Here is a 20,632-nt window from a genome sequence, read left to right as displayed (position 1 = left end):
CGGCGATACCACATGTGTGGCACTTTTTTGCACCCTAACTGCGCTAAGGGGCCCAGAGTCCAATGAGTACCTTTAGGCTTTACAGGGGTGCTCAAAATTTAGCACCCCGCCCACTTGCCAGGACAGTTAACAAACCCCACAAATGACCCCATTTTGGAAAGAATACACGCTAAGGTATTCCATGAGGGCCATGGTGAGTTCATAGAAAATTTTATTTTTTGTCACAAGTTAGCGGAAAATGACATTTTGTGAAAAAAAACAAAAACACAAAACCACAATTTCTGCTAACTTGTGACAAAAAATAAAACATTCTATGAACTCACCATGCACCTCACGGAATACTTTGGGGTGTCCTCTTTCCAAAATGGCATCATTCGTGGGGTCTGTCCTGGCATTTTAGGGTCTCTGCAATCATTACATGTATGGCTAGTATTAGGAGTTTCTGCTATACTCCTTATATTGGGCATAAGGGTAATGCACTGTGGGCTGAAAGGAAAAATGAACGTCAAACAATCAATCAATGTGGATGAAAAAATATCTGCCAAAAAATTTTGAAAAAAAAAAAAGAGGAGGAAGGCGTCTGCCAGGACATAGGAGCTGCCGCCCCAAAAATCCAAACCCACCAGCTCGTATGCCCTGGCAAACCTGATTTATCCATTCACACTGATCGATGTGGATGAACAAATCATTGCCAGAGTTCTTTTTTGATACAAAGTGTTTGCCAAAGCATATGAATCCCCAACACCACTCCTCGGCCCATATGCCTCGGCAAACATATCTTTTTGACTGCGGAGGAGAAATCTCGTCCTGCAGCGCTACATGCACCGACTTGTGTGTAAGCTGACAGACGCGCAATGTTCTGTCAGGATGCACCATCAGTGCTGCAGCTGATTGGTCGGTCTGGATAGAAAAAAAGAGAGAAGAAAAAAAGACAAAACAATACAAAAAGGAGGGGAAGGCGTCTGCCAGGACATAGGAGCTGCCGCCCCAAAAATCCAAACCCACCAGCTCGTATGCCCTGGCAAACCTGATTTATCCATTCACACCGATCGATGTGGATGAACAAATCATTGCCAGAGTTCTTTTTTGATACAAAGTGTTTGCCAAAGCATATGAATCCCCAACACCACTCCTCGGTCCATATGCCTCGGCAAACGTATCTTTTTGACTGCGGAGAAGAAATCTCGTCCTGCAGCGCTGCATGCACCGACTTGTGTGTAAGCTGACAGACGCGCAACGTTCTGTCAGGATGCACCATCAGTACTGCAGCTGGTTAGTCGTTCGCTCGGTCCACCTGGAAGGTTATTGGATGGAAAAAGAGAAAAAAAAACCCAAAAAACAAGCAAGCAGCAAAGCAATTACTTCATTAACATTAATAACCTTTGAACTTTTTTAATAAAAAACTTAACATTGCAAACCAAACATTAACTTCTTTGCTTACCTGTTTTTTGTTTTTTTTTAACTTACCTCTCGAGGACAAACCTCTCCTCCCCCATGGAACAATGTGCGAAGTGCAAATCGCACAGAGTTGTGGCGAAATACATTACGCAATTTGTCCCAAGTGAAAGGAGAGGTTTCTGGCAGCCCTGTGTATTAGGGTCTCTGGAAACCCGATGTTTGGTTTCACACTGCATATTGACATATCCGGTGGGTCGAGCCCGCCGCACCGTATCGTCCAAAACAGACCTTCAGGCAATACCACAAGAGTAGCATTCGGCCTAGTAATGAACTGCGTCGCCATAGACTAACATGACTTCCGGGCCGATCGATATTGCCACAGAAGCCACGCAGTAACGTAGGCATGCACTAGCGTTAAGTCAAGCACTTCCGGCGTAGGGGGGGACCGCAAAGTGTGACTTTTGCTAGGCATTTTGCCCTAACGCATCGCAGCAGTGTGAAATAGCACTGAGAGACCCTTGTGTGCCTACCGCTGTGTGTGGAGTTCCCTACTCTCTAATAGTGTACCTGCTCGTGGTACCTCTCAAAACACTCCCCTAGGCATAGGCCAGGCTGGTCAGGACAGGTGGGACAATAAACAGTGGTGTCACGCCTTATTCCAGCCCTGCTGCAGACACGACAGCGTTTTCTTCGGATTCGTTGACCTGGGGTAGTCGGAATTGGATAGGCGTAATGCCTTCCATGCAGCCGGCTAGTTGCATCTTGGGGTTGGGCCACGGCACCTCCTGGATACAGGAGTTCCATCACGATCTGTTTATTAAATTGAATAAACGAGCCAGTTCTCCCAGCCTTACTGTAGAGAACAAAGCTGTTGTAAATTGCCAATTGAATGAGGTAAAAAGACACTTTTTTTATACCAGCGTCTTGTTTTTCGGGCAACTAAGTAGGGCGCTAACCTCTGGTCATTGAAGTCCACCCCTCCCATGTTAGTATTATACTCGTGGACGACAAGGGGTTTTTCAATGACCTCAGTTCGCCGTTGAATTTCAACTGTCATGTCTGCGTGAATGGTGGACAGGAAGTAAACCTCCCTCTTGTCCTTCCATTTCACCGCGAGCAGGTCATCAGCACACAAGGCGGCCCTCTGCCCCCGTTGAAGTCTGGTGGTAATGAGCCGTTGGGGGAAGCCCCGGCGACTAGGCCGCACGGTGCCACAGCATCGGATTTTTTCTATTTTTAAGTGCTGAAAGAGGGCCACACTTGTGTAATAATTGTCCACAAAAAGATGGTACCCCTTCTGGAACAAGGGTGACACCAAGTCCCACACAACCTTTCCACTGCTCCCCAGGTAGTCAGGGCATCCGACCGGCTCCAATTTTGAGTCTTTTCCCTCATAGACCCTAAAATAAGATGTATAGCCTGTGGCCCTTTCACAGAGCTTATACAGTTTCACCCCATACCGGGCGCGCTTGTTTGGGATGTATTGTTTAATGCGAAGGCGCCCGGTAAAGCGTATGAGGGACTCGTCTACGCAGATGTCCTGGTCAGGGGTATAAGCATCTGCAAATCTGGATGACAGGTGGTCTATGAGGGGTCGAATTTTGTGGAGCCGGTCAAAAGCAGGGTGGTCACTTCGATGACAGGTTTCGTTGTCATTGAAGTGCAGGAAGCGCAGGATGTTCTCAAATCGTGTCCTGGACATGGCAGCAGAGTACAGGGGAACATGATGTGCTGGGTCCGTAGACCAATAAGACCGCAACACATTCTGCTTTACTAGTCCCGTGTGAAGGAGAAGGCCCAAAAAAATTTTAATTTCGGAAACTTGGACTGGTTTCCACCGAAAAGGCTGGGCAAGGAACTTTTCCGGATTGGCGGTTATATATTGTGTGGCCTTACGGTTGGTCTCTGCCACAATTAAGTCCAAGAGATCCTGGGTGAAGAACAGATAGAAAAAGTCTAGGGCCGATCCTAGATTATCTGTCTCCACCTGGACTCCAGACTGGGCGGTGAAAGGGGGAAGTACGGGTGCGGCGGAATCAGGGGATTGCCAATTTGGGTTTGCCAGCACCTCTGGTAAATTAGGGGTAGTACGGGCCCGTCTTCTTGGTGGCTGCGACTGGGATCTTACTGCACGTGCCACCGAACCAGTTTCAACTTCCATGCTGGTGCTCGCCACTTCACCAGGGTTTACGGAAGTACTGGTGCTAGGTCCAGGAGATGTTGTGCTGCTGGTGCCTGCCCCACCATGAAATCTCAGACCAGCACGAACACCACTCTGCTGCCCTTGAGGCTGATCCTGCGCCACCTGCGGTCCAACAACATGGGGTGTGGTACGCCTGGCTTTAGCCGGGACCTCAACCTCGTCATCACTATCGGTCAGTGAGCCACTGCTCAATTCAGGTTCAAACTCTGACCCGGAAGATTCGTCGAATGAGGCGTCCCAATTGTCCTCATCCGACTGGGCCATGTACCTGAGAACCTCATCATCGGAATACCCCTTTCTTGCCATGGTGGGCTGCTAAATTTAGGGAGTATTTGAGAGGTAGAAAGCTGTGGTCACTGAGTTTTGATAAAAAAAATAAATCAAAACTGAGGTTTACAGTGCCACAGCTATTGTACAGTGTTTTTTGCAGTGATCAGAAAAAAAATTCTGTCACTGCGGTGGGGCGGGCTGAACGCAAGTGCAGGCGAGCGATCAGGCCTGATCGGGCAAACACTGCGGTTTTTTTTTTGTGGATCCTAGTGACCCTAATAGATCTGACTGCGATCAGTAATGATCACTTACAGATACTATATAGTACCAATGTTGATTAGCGACAGTGATGACGCTAATTAGTGACTGTGGTGCAGTGGGCTGAGCACTAACTGACACTTACAAAGGGGCCTAGCTAACTGGCCTAACTGCTAACACTAGTGATACAAAAAAAGTGACAGTTTTCACTGATCACTGTTTTTAGATCACTAGGATAGTGACAGGGGGGTGGTGGTGAGTGGGGAATCAGAGGCAATCAGAAACAATCACAGGACAATCAAAGGCAATCGCAGGCCAATCACAGGGCACTCAATTCACGGGACAATCAAAGCCAATCAAAGCCAATCACGGGACAATCAAAGCCAATCACAGGCCAATCAAACCAATCACGGCACAATCAAAGCCAATCGCGGGACAAAGCCGATCACGGGACAATCAAAGCCAATCACGGGACAATCAAAGCCAATCACAGGCCAATCAAAGCCAATCACAGGCCAATCACAGGCCAATCAAAGCCAATCACAGGCCAATCAAAGCCAATCACGGGACAATCACGGGACAATCACGGGACAATCAAATACAATTACAGCACAATCAAATTGAATGTCAGCACAATGAAATTGAATGTCAGCACAATCAAATGCAATTACAGCACAATCAATTACAATGCACTGGGAAGGTGATTGGGGGGGGAGAGGGGGGTCTGAGGGCGATCAGAGGGTGTGGGGGGTTGACTAGGTGTCCGCACGGGGCAGACTGGGTCCTGATCTGGTGGGTGGCAGACACAGGGGGTGACGATAGATCAGTGAGGGATTACAGGGGAGAATAGATGTAAACAATGCACTGGGGAGGTTATCAGCAGGGGGGGCTGAGGGCAATCTGAGGGTCTGGGTGGGTGATCAGGTGCCCCCAAGGGACAGTTTAGGGTCTGCTCTGATGGGTGGTGGTGACAAGGGGTGATAGGCAGGTGATAAGCAGGTGATAGACAGGTGATCAGTGGGTAAGGCAGCTGTATACAAACGTATACAGTATACAGGGGGGTGGTCTGGGGGGGTGGTCTGGGGGGGATCTGAGGGTAGGTAGGGTGATCAGGGTACCCTAGGGGGCAGTTAGGGACCTACCCTAGGGGATAGCGTCCCTAGATAGTGACAGGGAGTGATTGATGGGTTTTTAGGTGGGTGGTGGGGTGCTAGCAGTGGTGTGCTGGGGTGGTCAGGGGGGGTTCTGAGGGCTGGGGTGGGCGATCGGAGGGTCTGTGTGGGTTACAAAGTGTTTTTTTACTTAGCTGCTAAGGCTGCCTGTCCTCTCTGATGGTCGCACGACGAGTGACCATCAGCGGAGGAGGCAGCCAGTATAATACACTTTGTTACAATAACAAAGTGTATTATACACTCTGATTGGCCAGATCGCGCAAGTTTGAAACCCGCCGGCGCTGCTGATTGGCCGGCGGGTTTCCGAGTAGGGTGGGCGGAGCCTATTGCCGGCGGCGATCGCATCATTGATGACGCGATCGCCGCACAGCCACCGCTGATGCCGCCCCCGCCGATGGGCGTATTGCGGTCGTTTGGGCCCGGACTTTGCCGCCGCCCATCGGCTGGGGGCGGTCCTCAAGTGGTTAATACAGCCATAAAGGAGGAGCAAGGAACTACCGTCAACTTCATACACTTTTTTGTATATGTTTATTCATGACAGTATTCCTAATTACAGTAAGCTTCATAAATGCATAATTTGTAGTAGACACAAAGAAGGGATGTGAAAGGAATTTCATACCGGTATATGGTGAATTGAATGTCAATTTTGGCTCCCTAATTCTTAGGTGTCTAGTTTCCCATCCTGGAGATTACATACCTGCAGCTACTTATACATTTCCAGAGAACTTATATAATTTAGTATGAGACCACCCATTCTTGTGAAGGAGAACATACATGTATAGGGGAGAGACGCTATATGGCCACTAGGAAGGGGACAAAATAATACATAGTTGTATTAGCTATATATAATAATTGGAAATGTTTCTTGTGTAAGTGGAAAATGTGTACACGGAGTTGAATTCTTAAGATGTGTCTGACCATGTCTGCTCTCTTAACTGGTCACTTATGAAAGCCAACGATAAATACAGCATGTACGCAAGCACAGAACTCAAGAGAACAGGAAGTAGAGAAATAGAGGAAGATGTTTTAACGTAAAGGACCATCTTTCTTATCCTCTGCCTAGAACCGAACTCCAGGATGTCATCAAAACAAAATGGTGAAAATAATCCATTTCCTGCTTCTCCCTTCCCTTAGTGTCACCAAGGGCCTGGTCTGCTGCCCCGGCTGGAAACAGGAAGGGCGAGAGTGTACAGCTGGTAAGTCAGAATGCTGATCTTTGAACATGAAAAGAACACTGGACATTAAACTGTTCATGTTATAGCGTCTTCTAAGTTGACAACGCCAGGAGTTTTAACAGCTTTGGGTTTCAGTGAACATTATAGAATGTTATGTATAATAATGCATATTCATAAATACCATAACACTAACACATTATGCATAAGCCATTTTAATGGGGTAGTGTTTTCGCATACACGTGAAAAAGGATATTTTACTATTGGGCAATGGGTATTACGATAGTATTAGTAATTTTATTAGTAATTTTTACTGATATGTTACTAATTCTAAACCTAATCTTATTCTCATCTGAACCCACCCTCTGTTAACACAGCCTTATGGTGAGAGGAACAACAACAACTTTATTGAAACACAATATTAACATTTACACACAGCTAGAATGCAGTACCCAGAATGCAGCACTTCCATGTCACTGTAGGTGGAGCAGACACATGAATCTCAATCTCCTAACACCCTCTATCAATGCCTAGCCCTTAACACCCCTAGCCTGGAACGACGGGGAAAATCGGGATCGTGCCATGTTTGTGCAAACGTCGGTAAACGATACATGCCGCCTGATGCCATTCACTTGAATGGGAGCATGTAACGATGAGTCCCGGATGATAGCAGTAAACGCCCACACAAGCGTCTATGTGAACCGGCCCTAAGATTGCAATGTATGTAACGCCCTCTATCAATGCCTAGCCCTGAACACCCCTAGCCTGGAACGACGGGAAAAATCGGGATCAGAGTGCCATGTTTGTGCAAACGTCGGTAAACGATACATGCCGCCTGATGCCATTCACTTGAATGGGAGCGTGTAACGATGAGTCCCGGATGATAGCAGTAAACGCCCACACAAGCGTCCGTGTGAACCGGCCCTAAGATTGCAATGTATGTAACGCCTATTTTATTAGCGCGCCAATTGCTTTCAAATTACCTGTTTTGGTATTTTTACCCTGTCCAGCTGTTCTGCAGTGAGTGAACATTCTCACTGCATGTTTACCATGCTGGGTAAACAGTAAAGAGGCACCATAGTAACATATAGTACAATGTAATAAATTATTCAGGATAGCCACTTTTAATAATGCTGCATCAGAAACACTTTCTATAGCTATATATTGCTGCATATTCATCTGTAACTCAGCCTTCCTAGTGATGATTAGCCTAGGCTTTTTAGTTATGCCGAATTTTCCTTCCAGAGCATTCTGGGAGACCAGGTATTATTTCTGCTGGTTTTGGAACACACAGTAAACAAACATTGTGGCCATAGTGACACCCAGTGTATAATTTGGGCATGCCGCTTATAAATGAAATTTTGCAGCAACAGAAAGTGGTGCAGATAGACATGGCAGCCTCCATATCCCTATCAGTTCGGGTGTCCTTTAAACCATACTGACTTAATAATAATTTTGATTCTTTCTAGCTATCTGTGAGGGAGCTGACCAGTGCAAAAAGGATGAAGTCTGTATTAGGCCTGGAGTCTGTCGCTGCAAGCCAGGATTCTTTGGTGCTGATTGCAACTCGCGTGAGTACAACTTATGGACTTGCTATAGATGTAGTAGAATAATGACAGGCAGTTACTGACCTGACCTGCAGTGGTTGCGGCCGGGGTCACCTGATGTATACTGATCTGCACGAATGGTTGACTGCCACTATTAGTGCCCACACACAGGCTGGAATCAGACCAATCAATAATACAACTATGTGAACATCCCTTTCATTTTTATTTTCCCAATAGATATATGAGAAATAGCAAGCAGACGTTATTCAACTGGTTACATAATACTGTACTAAAACAACAAACAAGTGTGTGGCAAATAGGAGAACAATATTACCAAATAGAAAGAAAACCTAGTAGAGTCTAGATCAGGCATGGGCAAACTTGGCCCTCCAGCTGTTAAGCAACTACAAGTCACAATGCATTGCAGGAGTTTTACAGTCACAGTCATGACTCATAAAGGCAAATGCGTTGTGGGACTTGTAGTTCCTTAACAGCTGGAGGGCCAAGTTTGCCCATGCCTGGTCTAGATTGATACACAATTGATGTATTTGTGGTTAGCACTACGGTCCTCACTGGTGGCTTATGCCTAACCCAATTCATCTTCTAAAGTTTTCATCAAGCAAGGAAGAGATGGTGTAGAACCAAAAAAAAAAACCATCAAGAAATGCTGACAACCGTATACAGGAAGTTTCTGAATTATTCACTGGATCTTCATATATCATACGGAAAAAATAATTGGCTGTAGCTTACCTTCCCTGCAGGATCTTATGCAGAAAGAAAGTGACCAAGATTTCCTCTGACCGACTGGTGAGAGGTACCCTGCTCACTCCATCTTCCAACTTATGCCTTCAGGCATAAACCAGCAAAAACCTCTAGGCACAGGAACAGCATCTTCCCTCAGGCAGTAAACGTGCCAGAACCCTCAACAAGCTTGAAGATCAGGTATTTCTGACAAAAATCTGACAAGATTAGCCACATGCCTGTTTCAGGTGGGTGATTCATACACTAATGCAGCCAAAGAGATCAGCAGGGCTGCCAGGCAACTGGTATGGTTTAAAAAGAAATAAACATAGCAGACTCCATATCCCTCTCACTTTAGTTGTCATTTAAGTATTGTGTTATACTGCTTATTGTCTAGCAACAGTGGAGATTTTTGTTATGTTTTATTTGGTTACTGTCATCAATCCAAAAGTAATTAAATATCAATTGTTTTTTTTCTAAGCGTGTCCTGACCAGTACTGGAGTTCAGACTGCAAACAGAGATGTTCCTGCTATCCTAATGGGAAATGTGATGGAAAAACTGGACAGTGCACCTGCTTTCCTAGTCACTGGGGTCCTAACTGCCAGCATCATTGTCAGTGCGGCTCACATGGTACTTGTGACCCCCACACAGGATTATGTCATTGTGAGCCAGGCTGGTGGTCCCAGCATTGTAACAAATCATGTCAGTGTAACCTGGAAACCTCCCTCTGCAACCAGACTAATGGACAGTGTATGTGCAACAGCGGCTGGTGGGGCCTGCGGTGTGGCATCAAATGTAACTGCAACAAATCACCTTGCCTGCAAAGCAAAGGTACCTGCAAATGCCGAGAAGGCTGGTATGGGCCTAAGTGTGAACATCAGTGTGACTGTGTGCATGGGAAGTGCAGCCCAATCAATGGGGAATGCGACTGCTACAGCGGCTACCATGGAAAGAGATGTGCAGAGCCTTGTTCTCCTGGATATTACGGCCCCAAATGTCAAAAAAGGTGAGTCATGAATGTAAAGGTGGCCACACCGGATACAACAACATGATCCAATTTTACAGCAATTCAATAAAAAACTATAGTTTCTACAGAAAGAATGAAGGTTTTTTGAGTAAAGATTCTGATAACATTTTCCATTTTATTTGATTTTTCTCGATCGAGAGTGGTGGAAATATCTGATCTATTTTTTGCAAGAATGTATTGTGTGTGGTAGATTTACAATTTTGTAATGTAGAGATGCAAGCAATTTTTTTTAGAGTTTTCAGTAATTTTTTTCATAATTGAGGAAAAAAATGAACGCACATGTGTGGTACATTGGTCAGGTTTTCAAATGTTAAAATCAATCAGAAAAATTGATTGTAAATCTTGAATTGAAAAGAAAAGTAGAACATTATATGGTGTGTTGCTACATTTAGTCCTAAAGTCAATATACAGTTTTATGAGAGGATGGAATTCTGATAGCACTATAAATGCTCAAATATTATAATAAGTACTATTGATTTATAAAGCTCCAACATATTCTTTGGCGATGTACAAAGTAAGGAACAAACATGGGATACATAATAAATATCCTATCAGATAATCACATCTTCATGGATATGATGGGTTTGGATCAGGACAACTGCACAGATATAAAGACGCAGCAGTGGTTATATCTACTACTCAGAAATGGGATAAAATTAAATAAGGCCTTGGGCAAGTTAGTCATTTTTGCCCCCTCCCCTTATGAGCCTTTTGTTAATCTGAGATTGGAAAGGGGTCGGTCAAAGTGGTAATTGGACCCCCAACACCCACTAAGTGCCAGGTACCTCCCTTGGTTGCCTTGTGGATGATCCTGCTCTGCTACTACTGTGGAGTCCAGGGGGTTGATAGGTGAAGAAAGTGGTAGCAGAAGTTTGTACCCCCCCCCCCCTTTTTGATGATGACATACTGAAATACGGTACCTTTTTATCTTGTAGAGCTGCATAAGGTTTTTTGTAGACACTAATGCACAGAGTGGGCTTGATTCACTAATACAAATAGCATGCCTTATCAAAGTTAACATGCATTATCAAAGATGTCACGCCTTATCAGATTAGCATAGCGAGCGCTACGAACCCGCAGGGGCTCAGGGCAGGACGAGTGGAACTCTTGTCATTGCCAATTAGCAGGCATAAGTTCGTAGCACTCACTATGCTACTCTGATAAGGTATTGGATTTCCTCTTTGAGGCATGCTATTTGTCTTAGTGAATCAAGCCCAGTATCTCCATGCATTAGGCAACAAATAAGGAAAAGCATAAACCATGGGCCATATTCACAGCCGCTCGGCAAACTTGTAATGGCAATTTTACCATTGCTGTACTTACATGGATTGCGTAGTGTTACCCTAGTAATGCAGGTGTTACCTAGGTAACACGGGTTGCGCCGATTACACAATGCCTGCTGTGTAGTTAGTGTAAGTAACAGTAAAGTTTTAAAAACTGGATATATCCTACAAATGTCTGCGCAACACATATTTATTTCCATACAACAGAGCAAAGAACTGTAATAGTCATCTAAAAAGTAGTTATTTGGCACACAGTGGAGAGGATTATTTTACTGGAAAACAGCTGCATGTGGTCATCCTGGTTTCTCCTTTCATATAACTAGCTGTGGCAGATGTAAAGATGGACAGATGTGTTCCAGGAAGGATGGCTCCTGCGTGTCATGTGACCCTGGCTGGAATGGCACAAGGTGCGATGTGCCCTGCTCATCAGGCTACTATGGAGAGAACTGCTCACAGAGATGTCCAAAGTGCCGCAGAAATGAAGCGTGCAACATAAGAACGGGGACGTGTCAGAACTGTGACGCCGGCAAGATGGGGGCCCGGTATGTCTATACATTAAATACATACTGTATACAGGACAGTGGCAGAAGGAGGAGTTTGGAACTTGTTTTTCAGAATCGATGCAACATATCTATGTATTGACATTATTTTAAATAGAAGTAAAATACAATTATATTTATAGAGTCCTGAGGACAGTGGCCTGGAGATTTTATCTGATGCTAAAGATCAGGAGGGAGAGGTTGTATACGGACCTTAACTGCAGCTTTTCTCTGAAGAACCTGTAGCCATCAGAAAAGGTTCTCCAACACATGTAAACACTATTTCTCAGATAAGATATTAAATCTTATCAGCTATTCCAAATTAAAAAGAAATTCTTAAAGGACCACTGTCGCAAAAAAATCTTTAAATTTAAAATGCACGTAAACACATACAAACAAGAAGTAAGTTTCTTCCTGAGTGAAATGAGCCATAGATTACTTCTCTCCTATGTTGCTTTCACTTACAATAGGTAGTAGAAATCTGACATTACCGACAGGTTTTGGGCTAGTCCATCTCTTCATGGGGGATTCTCAGCATGGCCTTTATTCTTTATAAAAACACTTCCTGAAAAAGATTCATACAAAGATGCTGGCCAGCCTCCCCGCTCACCGTACACTTTTGTGGAAGTTGGACGGAGCAACTGCCATTCCCTATGTGCTTTAAAAAATGAAGAAAAACCCTGAGAACTCCCCATGAGGAGATGGGCTAGTCCAAAATCTGTCAGCTCTGTCAGATTTCTACGACTTACATTATGTGACAGGAACAAAGTGATTTTTAGCTCATTTTACTCTGGAAGAAACATACTTCTTATTATGCTCTCTCCTGGATATCTTCCTACCTCTCTGGAAGGTCTTTCACTGTTTCTTATTCAGATCAGGCCTCCTCTTCACATCCTCTGTCTGTAGGGGTACCTCAAGGCTCTGTCCTCGGTCCCCTCCTCTTTTCCATCTACATGCATGGTCTTGGTAACTTAATCAACTCATTTGGTTTTCAATACCACCTATATGCAGATGATACACAACTGTACCTCTCAGATCCAGACCTTAACTCCCACCTCACACGGGTTCCCGACTGCCTGTCCGCTATATCCTCTTTCATGTCCTCTCGCTTCTTAAAACTTAATATGAATAAAATTGAACTAATAGTCTTTCCACCATCCCTGTCCACCTCTTTGCCTAAAATTACAATAAATGTTAACAACAGGTCTTTAACTTCAGTTCCCAAAGCACGGTGCTTAGGGGTACTTAGGGGTACTTCTCTCTCATTTATTCCTCACATTAACTCCCCGACCAGCTCCTGTCATCTCCAACTCAAAAACAGCACATATCCAACCTTTTCTCTCTAATGACACAACCAAAATGTTAGTACATGCGCTTATTATACCTCGATTGGACTATTGCAATATATTGCTTGGTGGACTTCCAACTAACCGACTAACACCACTCAATTCTGTACTGAACTCTGCTGCTCGACTCATTCATCTCTCCTCTCGCTCTTCCTCTGCTGCTCCTCTCTGTCAAGCTCTTCACTGGCTACAAATTAACCAGAGGATTCATTTCAAACCCTTAACCCTAACCTACAAAGCTCTCCACAATCTCTCTCCCCTGTACATCTCCTCACTAGATACCAACCCAACCGCAATCTCAGATCTGCACACAATCTTCTTTTATCCTCTTCCACAATTACCTCCTCACATTCATGTGTACAAGACTTCTCACGTGCCTCACCCCTCCTCTGGAATGCCCTTCCACAGCACATCCACCATGCTCCCACCTTTTAAATCTTTAAACGCTCCCTCAAAACCCACCTTTTCCGACAAGCATATTCTCTAGCTTAGGCCATGCACCCACTAAATAACCTAATTACGCACTGCCTGTACATATACTGTATACTTCCCCCACCTCTTGTTTCCACCCCATTACTTTAGATTGTAAGCTCGCAAGGGCAGGGCTTTCACCCTTTTGTGTCTTGGAATGGTATTAATTTAATTGCTTGCACTCTGTTAGACATTTATACTTTTTAGTCATCATGTTAAATTTGCTATTGTAATCAGCAGTTCTGTATTTTGTATCAGTGGTCATATTTGATGTATATCATTGTCTGTATCATTATGTATCCCTTGTTTGTCTTCTTACATTGTACAGCGCCACTTAATATGTTGGCGCTTTATAAATAATAATAATAATAATAATAATAATAATAATAATAATAATAATAATAATTAAATGTATAGGTTTATATATATTTTAAATGTTATGATTTTCGTGACAGTGGTCCTTTAAGCAACATAGAAAAAAAGTAATTTACAGTACATGGTATCCTGGAACACATGCAAATCTTAGATACATATGCATGCATTTATAACGATAGTGGTCCTTTAAGCTTACAAAGTTACATAGCTTTCTAGGATGATAAAAAAGACACCTGTGCATCAACCTCCTGACCCTTTCTTTTCCTCAATCTACAAAAAAGAAAGGTAAATATGTTCTCCCTGAACAAGGTGTCACCAGCCTATACCTAGTAATTATAGCTGTGGATGTCCTTCGGAGTAACTGAGGCAACCAAGCCCTGTTTTAGTGCGCATAGAATTTACCATAACTAGTTTCCATATGCAGTTAACTTTTTCTTCTGCGTTTTCCCCTAGGTGATATTTTAATCATGTCAATAAAATGCCTTCTAAGCCCCCAGCAAGCAAGAAAATACTCAAAATAATTTTGATCGTATTTTTTCACCTACTTTTCAGAACTTTTTAAGTTGAAAAGAGCTAAAAAAAATTATTTTAAAGTCATTGGGAACTTCTGTATAAAAAAAAGAAACCAAATACTTACCTAAGGAGAGGGAAGGCTCTGGGTCCTAATGAGCCTTCCCTCTCCTCTGCCTGATTAAATTGGTCAAATACTGCTCCTTCCGCCGGTGAAGGTGACTTCGGAAAGTCTCCGGGAGCCCGAGTACTCCCTCTATTGTGCAATCGCGCATGCGCAGTATGGAGCCGCCTGTCTTGGGGAGGACTCGGCTCCCGAAGACTTCAGAAGTCCCCGCAGCGGGGATTTGAACAGGGGAGCCAGGGCATCACCGGGGGCACCTGCAGAGGAGAGGGAAGCCTCATTGGGACAGAGCCTTCCCTCTCCTCAGGTAAGTATCTGGTTTCTTTTTTTATAAAGCGGTATAGTGTAGTTCATTCCTGTTACCGTTCTAGATCTCCAGTGTTCTTCCTGTAATGTGGTGCCCAAAATTGTATCCTATACCCCAGATGTGGCCTCACTATCCATATAAGCAGGGGCAACAGCATATAAGCGTTCATGTTTTTATTTTATTTTTTATACATCCCAATATTTTCTTTTCTTTAGCTGCTGTTAGGTGACATTTTATTATTCTTATCCATTTTTATTTATAAAGCATCATCATTTTCACTGTACAGAGTACAATACTGTGGACCATAAATACATACATAGCTTATACAGTGGCGTAACTGAAGAGCTTGGGGCCCCATGGTGAATTTTACATGGGGCCCAAAACACTATTGATACGAAGCTCCAAAACCCACCAAGGGAAGTGCACATATAGAGATGTTTATTACGAGCATAGCACCAATGAATAGCTAATAAGATGAATGAAGAGAGTCCCTAATGGGCCTCTCTGGTCCAGGGGCCCTGGTGAGTCACAACCTCTGCATCCCTTATTGCGACCCCACTGAGTACAATTAGAACATCTAACAACACGAGTACAGAATGTGTGGTATGATGGCATCCAGCAACACTGAATATTGTTTGTCAGCTAAAGCAAACATGATATTGAGACATAACCAGGGCCGGATTTACATCGCAGGAGCCTATAGGCACAGATGTCCTGGCACCCTAAACTTTACTTTCCAGAAACCTACAAACCCCGCAGAACTGCAGTGCAAGTGAGCTGGCTGACCCAGCTGTGACTTCTCCCTTAGCAGTCATAGGTAGCTACAGGTGCCCTGACTGAAGGGAGCTCAGTATGCGCAGTATGGAGCCGCCTGTCTTGGGGAGGACTCGGCTCCCGAAGACTTCAGAAGTCCCCGCAGCGGGGATTTGAACAGGGGAGCCAGGGCATCACCGGGGGCACCTGCAGAGGAGAGGGAAGCCTCATTGGGACAGAGCCTTCCCTCTCCTCAGGTAAGTATCTGGTTTCTTTTTTTATAAAGCGGTATAGTGTAGTTCATTCCTGTTACCGTTCTAGATCTCCAGTGTTCTTCCTGTAATGTGGTGCCCAAAATTGTATCCTATACCCCAGATGTGGCCTCACTATCCATATAAGCAGGGGCAACAGCATATAAGCGTTCATGTTTTTATTTTATTTTTTATACATCCCAATATTTTCTTTTCTTTAGCTGCTGTTAGGTGACATTTTATTATTCTTATCCATTTTTATTTATAAAGCATCATCATTTTCACTGTACAGAGTACAATACTGTGGACCATAAATACATACATAGCTTATACAGTGGCGTAACTGAAGAGCTTGGGGCCCCATGGTGAATTTTACATGGGGCCCAAAACACTATTGATACGAAGCTCCAAAACCCACCAAGGGAAGTGCACATATAGAGATGTTTATTACGAGCATAGCACCAATGAATAGCTAATAAGATGAATGAAGAGAGTCCCTAATGGGCCTCTCTGGTCCAGGGGCCCTGGTGAGTCACAACCTCTGCATCCCTTATTGCGACCCCACTGAGTACAATTAGAACATCTAACAACACGAGTACAGAATGTGTGGTATGATGGCATCCAGCAACACTGAATATTGTTTGTCAGCTAAAGCAAACATGATATTGAGACATAACCAGGGCCGGATTTACATCGCAGGAGCCTATAGGCACAGATGTCCTGGCACCCTAAACTTTACTTTCCAGAAACCTACAAACCCCGCAGAACTGCAGTGCAAGTGAGCTGGCTGACCCAGCTGTGACTTCTCCCTTAGCAGTCATAGGTAGCTACAGGTGCCCTGACTGAAGGGAGCTCTTGTCAGTGAAATGCAGAGAGCCAGGTGACTAAACTCTCATTTATGCTCTACTCAGGACTCTGCATAGGGAAGGAGGGAGGCGCTAGGGGAGGGGAGTGAACCGCCCCTCCATCATCAAGCACCTGTAGACGCGAGCCTATAGTGCCTTATGGTAAATCCGGCCCTGGACATAACATATTGATAAGCAGCAGTCTGACATCTTGTAAATTATATTCCCTAGGCATTATTTTAGAAATACATTGCCAAATGGTGTTACAATATTGATAAATGATTAAATATTGGATATTAGTGCACAGAGTAGGGACAACAAGATCCAAATATAGTGTAGTATGTACTGGTAGTTGAAATGAAGTATGATAGCATAATAAGCTATACTCACAAAGCAGGGTTACCTCAAAGGCAACCACTGTATAGGCAGGTGGGGAGATTAGTCCTGACCCCACTCAGGATTAAGAAGTCGTTTTCCGTAGATGAGAAAAAAAGGGGTAACACCCTTCCTCCAGGGGTGGACTTATTATAGCGTAGTATGGATACAGAGGCTCCAACAGGGTAAAAGGCAGTGGTGGACTTACCTCCTCCAAGCAGACCCAAAAATTGCCAATGTGTTTGTCAAATAGAACAAGTTTATTTACATACACCGGGGGACAATGCAATCCCGTTTCATCAGGTAATAATAACCTAGTAATAGCATATGTGGTCAGTAGAAGAGCCAGACAGGAGGTGCCTGGTTCTTCTACTTACCACATATGCTATTACTCCGTTGTTATTGTCTGATGAAGTGGGATGAAACCTGTGAAACGCATTGCATTGTCCCCCGAAGTATGTAAATAAACTTGTTCTATTTGACAAACACATTGGCAATTTTTGTTTTTGCTTGGAGGAGGTAAGTCCACCACTGCCTCCTCATGTTTGAAATTTTTTAGAAGCTTTTATCCTTTTGGCGCCTCTGTATCCATACTACGCTATTGGATATTAGTGATTCCTCTGTATTGCTATTCTAGTCCTCCATGCAATTCCATGTTCTGTAGCTATGGCTCTATGATGCCCCATAGGACATAATATTGCTGTAAACATGTATAGCTGTCTATAGGTGTATACTCTCTTTGATGAATGTGGAGCACCAGTCAGGTATTCAAATTCCATGTAGATGTTGCCTGAAGAAATGAACCTCATTGTTGCAAGGCAGAAGCACTACCCACTTAGCTGCCTGGTAGACAGCAATATAACTATATTGGTTGGAATACCTGACAGGCTGGACACCGGTGTTAACTGCTGAATTTTCTTTTAAAGATGTGAAACCAGCTGCTCAGCAAGGAATTATGGAGAGAAATGTCAGCATACATGTCCATCGTGTATATATGGCAGATGTGACCCAGTGACAGGAGACTGCGTCTGCAACTTAGGATACTGGAGACAGAGGTAAGCAATAGATTAAAGAGAACCCGAGGTGGGTTCTAAGAATCAAATTAGCATACAGAGGCTGGGTCTGCATATAATACCCAGCCTCTGTTGCTATACCGTCTCCCCCAGTCTCTCCCCTGCGCTCTGCTGTACCCCCATAAATCAATCGCCGTGCCAAGCGACATGCAGCGTGTCGTCAGCTGTTTGTTTACATCTGAAGTGTCAGTCTCTGCCGCTCCCCTGCCTCCTCCATAGCGCCGTTCCCCGCCTGCATCCCTTCCCGCTGATTGGAGGGAAGCAACGCAGGTGGGGAGCGGCGATATCGGAGGCGGGGGAGCGGCAGAGACTGACACTTCAGATGTACACAGCCGGCTGCGTGTCGCCAGCACAGCGATTGATTTATGGGGGCACAGCAGAGCGCATGGGGAGACTGGGGGAGACGGTATAGCAACAGAGGCTGGGCATTATATGCAGACCTAGCCTCTGTATGCTTATTCGATTCTTAGAACACACCTCAGATTCTCTTTAAGGATCCGGTATAACTTCCAAATCATGGGCTCCCCAGAAAAGCCTGGTTCACACTGGCACAGATGGAAGACTGATCCATGTAAAAACTGATTTGTGGAATGGATCAGTCTTTAAAGGTTTCAGTTTTCCAGCCGTGACTCTCCATCAGCCTGCACTCAATGCGCCGGATGCTGCGATCTGGAAAAATCACTGCAGACCCAAACTTGTGGCCCGTGTGGCAGAACGGACCCGTTCGAACAAACCAATGTGAACGGGTCTAATGGGTAAAATTGGATCTGTTTTTGTCTGTTCTGTTACGGTCTGCAAAACCGTTTGTTTGTTTTAGGCCAATGTGACCTGGGCCTAAAGCGTTGATGGGATCCCTCTGCCTGTGTTCCCCTCCACTGTGATGACTCCAGCAGGGTCATTTAGGCTTTGCTCACATCTAAAATCGCAATCGCTGACGCCAGTGATTTGCGATGTTGTGGGTGATTTTTTTCCCCCTCCCAGCGCTCAGGTGGGCACTGCAGGATTTTCTAATCGCTTTTGCAGAGCAATTCGGCTTTTTTTCATTTCCTGACGCAAGTCAGGAAGTGAACTCTTGGACCCGGAAATGAAAAAATACAATGTATTTATTCATCAAAGCGCTGGGGAAATCACTATACAAATCGCTTTTTCAAGCGCTTTGCGATTTTCCTATACCTTCTATTGAGCAAAATCACAAAGAAAATGGTACAGGCTGAGCGGATCGGAAAAAAAAACGCTCAGAACACTCTCATAGGGAATCACTGCACAAGCTTCTTAGGGCGATTTTCAAAATCGTCGGCGCTTGAAAAAAGGGCAAAAACGCCCTAGGTGTGAACGGGCCCATAGCAAGTGCAGTCGCCATACAGTGGTGGCACAGGTAATATACCTCCTCCGCTGTGTGTTGCGCTGCGCTGAGATGAGAAAATATGAACTAGAGGTGCACAGGAGAGGGAAAGGGAGAGTAGAAACACAGCAATTGCTGCTCTCCTGATCAGAAAGCCATTGTTGTTTACTACATATTTGCCAGCCTGTTGACACTTAACGTTGATGAGTTATGCAGATATTTATGATAGAACTACTTACCAACTGTCATAAACAGGAAATGTCAGCTCTGCTAGTCATGCCTGTTTATTGCATGGAGTCAGGAGGGAAATCTAGACATTGCTAATGCATACTTCCCAACTGGCCCTCTTTTGGAGGGACAGTAGTCCCTCTTTGGGAACCAAATCCCTCTGTCCCCCTTTCAGGACTGATGTACAGATCTGTGTTAATATATGTATTTTTCTACTGAAAAAAATGTGTTGACTGTCTCGATGTGGGGCAGCTGAAGAGGCGCAACGATGGAGTGGATAAGCCTGGCAGCAACATTCATAACAGATTGCAGGGGTCAGTTCATTCTCAGGAAGTCCTGAAAGGAGGGCGTTGCAGGAGTCCAGGCAGGACATGACCAAACCTGCACTTCCATCTTTTTATTAAGTTAGAAGATTAAAAAAAAATAGAATTAAAAAAACTATAGTTTTCAATCAATGAAATATTACAAATATTACAAATGAATATTTCAGAAATGTTTAGAGTCTACCTGCTGGTGGAAGAAGCAGTCTTTATACACAGGAAAGCCGTTTGCTTTACAAATATGTAATAAGGATTAGACAATAGTACAGAGAGAACATACAGCTGACTTTCTTAAGTCATCTGACGCAGCACTATGCGATTGTCGCATTCACGGCTTCTGGATCTCGTACACTCCCACAGTTCACAGATATCAGATGTGCAGCATAATAATGTATGAGTTGAAAGGTTGCAATCGGCTGATACTTGTGTTCTCCAGCCTGTAGTGATGGGCAGTTGGGTGTGACGGTCAAGATAGTCAATGAGTGTCCAATATGGAGTTTGCACAGTTCCCAGGTAGTAGAAAAACAATAGGTTGTCACGCAGTGTTGCCATGCGTGGAGGTGAGGCAAGTAACCGGGAGTAGGGCACAGCCACAGAATTTAACAATTCATCCAGTATAGAATTGTCAGCATAGAAGCCGACAAGTTTCACTGGGGATACCTTGGTGTCGTCAGGGAGAGCACAGCAAACCAAGTTCCACG

The 20,632-nt window shown here is 44.5% G+C and overlaps 1 protein-coding gene across 1 annotated transcript in view; it reads left to right on the top strand.

Moving 5' to 3' along the window:
• Window positions 1–20,632, top strand: part of SCARF1 (scavenger receptor class F member 1) — a 62,172-nt gene that overhangs the window by 18,214 nt on the left and 23,326 nt on the right. The window contains exons 2-6 of the mRNA XM_068265998.1: window positions 6,436–6,497; window positions 7,943–8,044; window positions 9,243–9,768; window positions 11,396–11,614; window positions 17,895–18,023. Of these exons, the coding sequence (XP_068122099.1) occupies window positions 6,436–6,497; window positions 7,943–8,044; window positions 9,243–9,768; window positions 11,396–11,614; window positions 17,895–18,023 (1,038 nt within the window). The remainder of the gene's footprint in view (window positions 1–6,435; window positions 6,498–7,942; window positions 8,045–9,242; window positions 9,769–11,395; window positions 11,615–17,894; window positions 18,024–20,632) is intronic.

This window comes from Hyperolius riggenbachi, chromosome 2, assembly GCF_040937935.1.
Source record: "Hyperolius riggenbachi isolate aHypRig1 chromosome 2, aHypRig1.pri, whole genome shotgun sequence".
Taxonomy (NCBI): Eukaryota; Metazoa; Chordata; class Amphibia; order Anura; family Hyperoliidae; genus Hyperolius; species Hyperolius riggenbachi.
The sequence above is the reverse complement of the archived record's forward strand: the minus strand, read 5'-3'. Positions and strand labels throughout refer to the sequence as shown.